The sequence below is a fragment of the Chlamydotis macqueenii genome, chromosome 10, assembly GCF_036417535.1.
Source record: "Chlamydotis macqueenii isolate bChlMac1 chromosome 10, bChlMac1.mat, whole genome shotgun sequence".
NCBI classification, from domain to species: domain Eukaryota; kingdom Metazoa; phylum Chordata; class Aves; order Otidiformes; family Otididae; genus Chlamydotis; species Chlamydotis macqueenii.
Genome location: NC_141565.1, coordinates 4,348,544 through 4,358,111, shown reverse-complemented (window position 1 = coordinate 4,358,111; position 9,568 = coordinate 4,348,544). Strand labels below are relative to the sequence as shown.

General features: G+C 53.5%; 1 protein-coding gene across 1 annotated transcript; it reads right to left on the bottom strand.

The window, feature by feature from the left end:
- Nucleotides 1-625: 625 nt before the first annotated feature.
- On the bottom strand, nucleotides 626-8,615 carry LOC147599467 (E3 ubiquitin-protein ligase RNF123-like). Its single transcript, XM_086755951.1, has 7 exons — nucleotides 8,560-8,615; nucleotides 4,994-5,171; nucleotides 4,602-4,676; nucleotides 4,103-4,190; nucleotides 1,840-1,927; nucleotides 1,626-1,710; nucleotides 626-1,038 (listed from the first exon to the last, which is right to left on the bottom strand). The coding sequence occupies exons 2-7, from the start codon at nucleotides 5,163-5,165 to the stop codon at nucleotides 995-997; spliced, it is 552 nt and encodes a 183-aa protein (XP_086612077.1). The 5' UTR covers nucleotides 5,166-5,171; nucleotides 8,560-8,615; the 3' UTR covers nucleotides 626-994.
- Between the last annotated feature and the right edge of the window lie 953 nt (nucleotides 8,616-9,568).

Here is a 9,568-nt window from a genome sequence, read left to right as displayed (position 1 = left end):
CGCCTAAGAGAGGGGGGAGAGAGGGGTTTGCCAGAAGTCCTAGTTGATAAAGCACTTGTGGTACTGAATCACATGTCATTTGCTGACCTTCAATCTGTTACTCCTACTCAATTGCGACAATTGCTATCTGGGGGCAAGGCACTTCCGAAGGTTCAGGGATCCAGCTGCCTGCTGGAAAGTCCGCGACGGGAAGGTCCTGCCAATCTTCCGACGTGGGGGCGAGAGTATGCTTCTATCTCCACAGATGCAGGAACCCGCTGGATCCCAGCTCGATTGGTGCAGCCACGGCTGGAGGAGCAACAAAGCAATCAGGAAACACGATGTCCTCATATCTCTCCTGATCGGGACGATCCTGCTTGTGAGTCTCCCAGAACCGGCAATGACAACTAATTTCTGGGAGAGGTTTACAAATTACACCAATTCCACTCAGCATCAAGATCCTGAAGGACTGGGGGTGGTTCTCAGGGCTGTTCGGTTTGCCCCAGTGGCTGGGAAATATCGTGTCTATGGGTTTAACTATCATAGTTCTTGCTTTAATAGCACCCTGTTTGTTTCTGCTGTTTTTACAGTTTATACACGACATTGTTGATGGAGTCGCTAGGCGAATATTCACAGTCAGCCTCGCTATGACAGCATTCACTCAGGAGTACCAGCCCCTTCAGCAGCAGGATGCACAGTTATAGAGAGCAAAGAGAGGGGGGAGATATGGGTCCCTGCGAGGCAGCAACAAAGGCTACGAGCGGGGCTGCACGTGCAGAGGAAGGGCGGTCCGCAACGATTCGCGCGATAGGCACGGATAGGTGCACGGGTGCAGGGGGCGGGTGCGTTCGCGTGCACAGCGGGCGTACAGGCCTGCATAGCGGGCGCACGGGTATATATAGCGACACGACGTAGCAGTAAATTGAGAGCTGACTCCACGACATCCGTGTCTGTGTCTCTCTCCCCGGGATGGGATTCCAGCAGGGTGGGTCGGTCCGTTGTCGTGCGGTGACAGTCACGTGACAAACTCACTCTGGAAACTAGCAACAGAGAGATCTCCTGGGCACCACGGGCAGAAGAGAGAAAGAGAACAAGAGTGCTGTTAAAACAGAGACAGGCAGCTCTTCCCACTGGACGGGGCTCAGCGCACACCTCCACATGCCGCCTGCCCATGCCACGCTGCAGCACCGTGTCCCCCGTCCCCAGGCAGCTCTCCAGGAGCAAGGTCTGGCACAAAGCCTCATCCACAGCAGAGCGGGGTCAGGAATGTATCTGGGCAGGCCCAGACCCTGCAAGGCTGAAGCTGGGGACGTGTTCTTCAGCTCAAGAAAGGTACCTTCTCCTCCCTACGTCTTTCTCAGCCGCAACAGAGCCAAGAAACCCCTCATTTTGGTGACAGTGCTGAGAACCAAACTGCCGTGTCAAAGGCAGGACAGGCTCTGCGATGCCTGGCTAAAACACCCCCTGCTTGCAAAACTTCTCCAGTGCCCTGTCTCCTTGGGTAACCACTCCTCACAGGATCCCCCTACTTCAGCAGCTGTCTCACCAGCTGGCCTGGCCCACAGTAGGGATGGCTACGAAGGAAGAGGCCGGTCCTCCCTCACCACCCTTCACAATCCCGAGTGCCAGTCCCCTGCCCCACTCACTCTGCAGGCTGGGGAGGCTGGCATCCTCAGGCTTGGTTTTCAGCAGGTGAGGGAGGCGTGTGTATCTGTACCCAAAGCCACAGCCCTGGTAAAAGAGAGAAGGACAGATCTGAGAGGCTGGGAAACAGCTGGGTTTTGCTGCTACTGGAAAGTGAAACGCTCAGTGTCCAGCCAGCCCCAGGCATTGAGAGGGGCAGGGATGCAGGACGCTCACCCGCCACAGCCTGACGAGGATCCAGTTGGTCTGTGCCCAGGGTCGCTGCTCATAGGGAGCCAGGAGGTTCTTCATCATGGAGATCCGCCTGCCGGACAAGGACACAGCTCAGCCCCAAGCTTTGGGGACAGGGGATTAAACAGGACACGCAGTACTGGAGTACATGGACCTGGGAGGGTCTGGGAGGTCTACAAAGAGGCTGTGCGAATGGCCAGGGATAAGGTAAGGAAGGCCAAAGCCCTGGCAGAACTGAATCTGGCCATGGATATAAAATGCAACAAGAAGAGCTTTTATAGGTACACAGGGGACAAAAGAAAGTCCAGGGAAAATGTAAGCCCCCTCTGGAAGGGAACTGGTGTCCTGGATACCCAGGACATAGAGAAGGCTGAGGTTCTCAATGACTTTTTTGCCTCAGTCTTCACCGATAAGAGCTTTTGTCCCACCACCCAAGCTGTAGAAGGTGCAAGCAGGGACTGCAAGGATGAAGAACCGCCCACTGTACTCGAAGAGCATGTTCGGGATCATCTAAGGAACCTGAAGGTGCACAAGTCCATGGGTCCTGATGAGATCCATCCGCGGGTCCTGAGGGAACTGGCGGATGAAGTTGCCAAGCCACTGGCTATCGTATTTGAGAAGTCGTGGCAGTCTGGTGAGATCCCCGATGACTGGAAGAGAGGGAACATAACCCCCATTTTTAAAAAGGGGAATAAGGAAGACCCAGGTAACTACAGGCCGGTCAGCCTCACCTCTGTGCCTGGCAAGGTCATGGAGCAGATTCTCCTGGAAACCATGCTAAGGCACACGGAGAGCAAGGAGGTGGTTGGTGACAGCCAACGTGGCTTCACCAAGGGCAGATCGTGCCTGACCAATTTGGTGGCCTTCTATGACGCGGTGACGGCATCGGTGGACAAGGGATGAGCAACTGACATCATCTACCTGGACTTGTGCAAGGCATTTCACATTGTCCTGCACGACATCCTTCTCTCTAAACTGGAGAGACCTGGCTTTGATGGACGGACCACTCGGTGGATAAGGAATTGGCTGGATGGCCGCACTCAGAGAGTGGTGGTCAATGGCTCAATGTCCATGTGGAGACCGGTTACGAGTGGTGTCCCTCAGGGGTCCGTGTTTGGCCCGGCCCTGTTCAACATCTTTGTTGGGGACATGGACAGTGGGATAGAGTGCACCCTCAGCAAGTTCGCCGATGACACCAAGCTGTGTGGTGCCGTCGACACGCTGGAAGGGAGGGATGCCATCCAGAGGGACCTTGACAGGCTGGAGAGGTGGGCCCGTGCCAACCTCATGAAGTTCAACCAGGCCAAGTGCAAGGTCCTGCATCTGGGTCATGGCAATCCCAGGCACAAATCCAGGCTGGGCGGGGAATGGATGGAGAGCAGCCCTGAGGAGAAGGACTTGGGAGTGCTGGTGGATGAGAAGCTCAACATGAGCAGGCAATGCGCCCTTGCGGCCCAGAAGGCCAACGGCATCCTGCGCTGCATCAAGAGGAGCGTGGCCAGCAGGTCGAGGGAGGTGATTCTCCCCCTCTACTCTGCCCTGGTGAGACCCCACCTGGAGTACTGTGTCCAGTTCTGGAGCCCCCAACACAAGAAGGACAGGGACCAGGTGGAGAAGGTCCAGAGGAGGCCACGAAGATGATAAAAGGGCTGGAGCACCTCTCTTATGAGGACAGGCTGAGAGAGTTGGGGCTGTTCAGCCTGGAGAAGAGGAGGCTCCGGGGAGATAGCGGTCTTCCAGTACCTCAAGGGGGCCTACAAGAAAGATGGGGAAAGGCTGTTCAGTAGGGCCTGTTGTAACAGGACGAGGGGTAATGGTTTTAAAATAGAGGGGGGTAGATTTAGATTGGAAATTAGGAAAAAATTTTTTACGATGCGAGTTATAGAACACTGGAACAGGTTGCCCAGAGAGGTGGTGGATGCCCCATCCCTGGAAACGTTCAAGGCCAGGCTGGATGAGGCTCTGAGCAACCTGATCTAGTCAGGGATGTCCCTGCTCCTTGCAAGGGGGTTGGACTAGATGACCTTTGAAGGTCCCTTCCAACCCTAACCATTCTATGATTCTATGACCTGGGGCAGAGCAAAGCCACTGGTATAAGGGTGAGAGAAGGCTCCCAAATCAACTCCAGCATCCTGCTGCAGCTCCCAGATCCTCGGTGGTGCTTGGTAGCCCACCTGCTCCCCCACCCAGCCTTACCACCACTCCAGCCCTGCCCCAGCTCCCCGGGAACAGGCAGGGCAGCACTTACTGCTCTTCTGGGATCCTCTCTACAGCACGCAGCGAGTGCGGGTAGCAGACGTAGCTGGCCAGTGCCTGCATCAGGGAGTCCCAGATGTCTGAGGAGGAATGAGAAGGTGTTGGCCAGGTACCCAAGGACACAAAGCATGCCAGGGAGCACCTGAACATCAGAGGCTGGGAGGGACCAGCCCTCAGAGAGGTTTGCGGCCCCAGCTGGTGTAGAGAGCATGCCTACACTCAGGCAGCTAAGAAGTAACCCCAGATTTAACATGCAAGTAGCTGGAACATGAGTCCTGCTCTCAAAACAATGCTCTAGGTCATGTATCTAACCCTGGAATTAGCAGGACACACCACACAAGGGCAATGCCCAGCCTCTCTTTGTCCATGGAGGCATAAAAGCACTCAGCGGATTCAGCAAATGGATCCCAACAGAAGTCTGGTGAGCCACCGGCAGTGGGACCAGCCAGATCTGCAAGGTGTCACCCCAAAGCAGAGGAAAGCAGCGTTACCCGTGCCCACGATCCTCGAGTCAGCAAAATGCTTGGCCAGGATGGCAGCGAGGCGCATCAGGGTCTCTTCGTAGGCTGCAAAGAGAAGGAGGGAGCAGGGGTCACAGCAGCTCTGTGGTCCCAGCAATCCTGTGGACAGGGCACAGGCCATGGGATTAATTCCTGCTACAGCTAACGTTGCAGTTTTGCCTAGTTGTCAAAACAGACAGCTGGGAATGCACATCCATCTCCAAGAGAGCCTCTCATCTCAGCCTGCAGAGTCTAAAAGAGTTAGCTGGAGAGAGATAAAACCATGCATCTGAGTTGGACAGCAAGGGAGAGATGCGGGAGAAGATAAGGCTTGCTTTAGACTTCATCGGGCCAGGATTAGGACTGCCTCCCCAGCCGGTTACCTGGAAGTTCCTCCATGCTATTCACAGGGCTGAAGTAGTTCTTGAGTGCGCTGTAGCTGTTCATAGCCACGCTGAGGTAGAACTCTGGCATGAAAGCGAAAAGCGAGCCTGTCCTGTCGCCATGCTCGATGGTGCGGATGCACACTCGCAGCAGCCAATATACATCCTGCATCTTCTCCTGGCCAGAGAGAACACGACAAGCCCCATTCAGTTTTGTCCAGCTTCTCTTTGGACAAACACAGTCAGCACCACACTTAGACCTCAGAAACATCTCCATGTCTGAGATGTTCCTCAGACCACTGCTCTAAATTCATTAACCAGATCTGCAGATGCCCTTCAATTTCCTAGTTTTAATGGGAACAGGCAGAAAAGGCAGCAGAAGGCAGCCACAGCCTTTCGGATTCTGTGCCAGCCATTCAACCAGATTTACTGTCCTGAGGAACATCAGCCTCTTGCTTCTGTAGCAAAAGTCAAGGGGTCCTACATTAAAACTAGGAAATTTAAGGGCAGCTACATAACTTTAAGCTATAAACATCAGCACCAACAAAGCCATAAAAAGAGGAAATGCTATTTCATATCCTGCAGTGCCAAGAAGTATCATCAGCAATAGCAATTTCCATAAAATTAGATGGAGGAGGGTTACACTTGTAATTAAAAAGAATAAAATCAGAGGTGCAGATAAGTGATGTCATTTGCTTAGTGGCTTTTCTCAAGTACCTCGCTACTGTCTTTGGGACGTTACCACGGGTTTGTTCTTTAAATTAGACTGAAATAGCGTTAATCAACTACAAGACATCTTTATCTTGACACGGACACATAGCTCAGCTCAACTGTTGCTTTCAGGACAAAAAGCAATCGTGCAGACAACATCAAGGTAAAGAAAGCTGCATTTGGTTTTATTAAGACTTGGTAACCTCAAAACATCATCTCAGGTATTGCCAAGCTAGAAGAAAGCCTACACCTAGAGGACAGAAAGATGTGATGACCCACAGTGCGATGGATAAATACAGCATTGTAACAAAATAAGCTGAAACGGTCTTCCCACAGGGCTGTTTTGAAGACAAGATTGTCTTCTTTAAAACTAAGAGTTTTTTAAGCTGTAGCATTCCCTTTCTTCTAACCTGGAATCCCTCAGCTCAGAATAAAGCAGTGACTAATTCCCCCGAGTAAGAAGCAGCCTCTCCCGTGCAGGTTAGTGTCAAAGGCAGGTGACATTTTTGGCTTCATCCATTTGACACTGGTAGAAATAGAAGGATAATGCTCTCAATCTACTCCTCTCTAAAAGATGACATGGAGCATCTAACAGTTTTTAATTCCAGCTAAACTGTCACAGCCTGTAGTTTAGGATCAGGGAATAATTCCTATTCAGGCTGGCCTCTGCTCATTGTGCATGGGAGTTGGAGGCTGGAGATTTATCAGCCTTTGCACAGCTCCTTGTGAATCCAGGACAGGTAAGGTCTACACTGACCACAAAAGCAACGAGTGTGGCTCAGTCAAATGCAGTGTTAAGCACCACGAGAGACCCCCTCTCCTCCAAAATCCTAGCAAACTTTACACAAACTTTGTAGCTTGAACATCTTTCTTCAAGCCAAATGCTCTCATCTGAACTTAGGAGACTCAACAGCCTGTTTAGATGGTTTCCGAACACAAAGCAGAAAAGCAAAGTCGGGAACTACCGAGTGGAAAACGCAGCTTCAATGACTGTCTTCACTGGCCGCCCTAGAGTCCAGCATTATGGGCTGAATCTCCACAACAAGGGCTCTTTCCAGTTTGGGCTGCTCTGTGACAGAAAATGGGAGGCTATGAATTGGTCCCCACTGGTGGAACGACACCCTCAGGAATCCTGCTGTACTGCTTCCAGATAGAGTAACTCCAAAAGCTGGAGGTGAGAATGCAATTTCATTTCCAAAAAAAATTTAAATCTTATCACTATTGCAATTCGTGATGTCCTATTCATACTTGGGACGTTTTGAGTCTTAACTGCACCAGAAAATGCTGAGATTAACACTGCCCTGAAATTGGCAACCACATCGCGCTTCAACTCGTGTCCTGATGAGACACTTCTGCCTTTCTCTCCCACACTGTACTCTGTAAGACAGGAATATGCACCTGGTTGATCCTCTGTTTCACAGGTTATTATTCTGCTATCCAAAACAGAGAGAGGGGGAGAAGGAATGAGACACATGCAGATGAACTGGACTACAAAAGAATTTAATTCACTACAAAGCAAAAGACCCAGCTGTCAGTTTTACAGGGACAAAAGTAGACGCAGCTGGAAGTACGCTGAAGTGTTTACAAGTGAAAACCTGCCACGAGACTAAAGGTTCACGATCACACCCGCTATCCCCAGAATGCACAGCATGTTATCAGAGCTGATCTGACAAACGCCAGGACAAAAAGAATAAATTTAAGTTGCCAGTTTCATCCAGCTTCAAAATGCTAGGTTACAGCCCTCTCCTATTTCTGATTGCCTCAGTAGCCAGCCGTCACTGGAAGCCTCGCTTGTTCACTACACAGCCATGTGACAAACCACTTGGTGACACACAGAGCGCCAGGAAGATGCAACAGGAGCAAAGGCTGTGGGAACTGCATGTTCGCTGGCAATCTTATACAGAGCAGAAACTACGGTGAACCCAGGAAAAGTCAGCAAACTCGCCAAGTGACGCAAGTGCCAGGGCAACTCCACTGGCAGAAGATAACCTGAGCTTCAGCTAGGCTCGGGAAGGGATTTCCTAAATCCCCTTTCCTCAGGGCTACCCCAGTATCCAGCAGTGGAGCAGCACTGCCCGGTGTCCTTCCTGCAGCACTGCCCAGCAAAACCACGGGAACAAAGCAAAAACCAGCCTGGATCAATGGTCCTGAACGAGACTCAAAACAAGGAATAAAAAAATTGAACTATAAACAGAAACACATCATTTACTACCAAAGCACAGCAGACAGCACCATGTGCACTCTCCTAAATGTGGGAGATGTGATTTCACTTCTGTCAGGACAAGTTAAAAACTTGGGTGGCAGGGATGAAGCCGGCAGAAGCTCAGAAACCTGCTCAGGGTTCAGCACAGGGACGTGGCTCTGGAGAACCCCAAGCCTGGCAGCACCCCCAAACCAGAACTATTGGGCACTAGGAACCGACCCTAACACCAGGCTCAACCCCCAGCCGGCAGCACCCCCGCAGCTGGCAGCAGGCCGCAGCCCGGCGACACCCCCAGACCCGGAGACACCCCCCGACCCGGGCAGCACCCCCTGCAGCCACAGACACCTCCCCAAATCCGGCGACAGCCTCCATGCCCACAGTCACCCCCCCAACCCCTACACCTGCCCGCGACCCGCAAAGCCCACAAAACCCAGCACACACCACCCCCCCAGCCCCCCGCAATCGGACGCCTCCCCCTCAGAACCAGTCGCCACTCCCCGAGCCCGGCCGCACCCCCCAGCCCCCACTGGCCGATCCCAGATCCCCGCGGCAGGGGCTGCCCGGCGGGACGGGTTCAGAGGGGACCCCGCAGTGCGAGGACCCGGCACCGGGCAGCCCGAGGCGGGCAAGGCCCGGCGGCCGCCGCACTCACCGCCGGCCCGGCCGCTCCACCGCCGCGCTACGGCGAGCCGCGAGGGCCATGCCGAGCGGGCGGGCGCAGCGCCCGTTGCCGGGAGACGCGAGGAAGCGGCGGGGGGGCTGCGCCGGGGAACCCGCTCCGCGCTCGGGGCGTGCGGGACCAGGCCGCCCTCCCGGGACAGGGGGAGAGAGAACCCCCCCGCCATACCTCCTCGGTCCCGGGGGTGGGTGCGAAATTCCCTTGAGGAAAGGGAGCAGGCTGTGGGGCCAGCGAGGCCCGAAGCACACGGCCGTGGCGCTGGGGAGCTGGGCAAGGGGAGCCCGGAAAGGAGGGCGGTGTGGGGAAGGTGCTGCCAAGCCCCACGGAGAAGACAGTGGGAGAAATTGCCACTCACCATGAAAAATTTGCAGAGCAGAAAGCCACGAGCCGGGCGCGTCGCACGGCAGAAGCCCAGCCCCTCCCCTCACAGCTGCAGTATTTATAACCTCTCCCGCCTGCCCGCCTTGCCCGTCTCCTTTTTTGGCGCTTATAATCTACATTCCATTGGTTACCTACACCGTTCGCGGCAGGCGCTGATTGGCTAGGAGCACATCACGCGTTGCTGTGCGGTGTTGATTGGCTAAGGGCACATAAGCGGCCTGTCCCACATTTGGAGTTGTTCACGTCCTTGCCCGAACCCAGTTTCCCGCCTTTCGCTTGCTCCGCTGCCAAACGTCCTTCTTGTAACCTTGCGGTTACACCAATCTCAGTCTAACACTGGTTTCCATTTTTGTACTGGTACATGAGCTAGCTTTCTAGTGTTTTGCCTTATCTCCAGCACGGCATGCCCACTGTCATCAATTTTTAAGCAACAGTCAGAGATGTTAAATCTTCTGCACGCCCCTCCTTCCTCTGCCAATAAATAATCTAGGGCCAGTCTATTTTGAGAAACTGCCGCCCTCATTTGGGTTTGCTGCGTGGTCAATAATTCTAATGCTGAAGCTGTCTGATTGGTCATCAGCCCTACCACCGCTTGTAATGT

What these genes read in the sequence shown, in the direction of transcription:
- LOC147599467 (XM_086755951.1), bottom strand. Translation starts at nt 5,165, where the DNA reads ATGCAGGATGTATATTGGCTGCTGCGAGTGTGCATCCGCACCATCGAG. An exon ending in TCCTCGTCAGGCTGTGGCGG is followed by an intron (nt 1,711 to 1,839) that starts GTGAGCGTCCTG and finishes CTCTTTTACCAG; the next exon opens with GGCTGTGGCTTTGGGTACAG. An exon ending in CAGCCTCCCCAGCCTGCAGA is followed by an intron (nt 1,039 to 1,625) that starts GTGAGTGGGGCA and finishes CGTGGTGCCCAG; the next exon opens with GAGATCTCTCTGTTGCTAGT.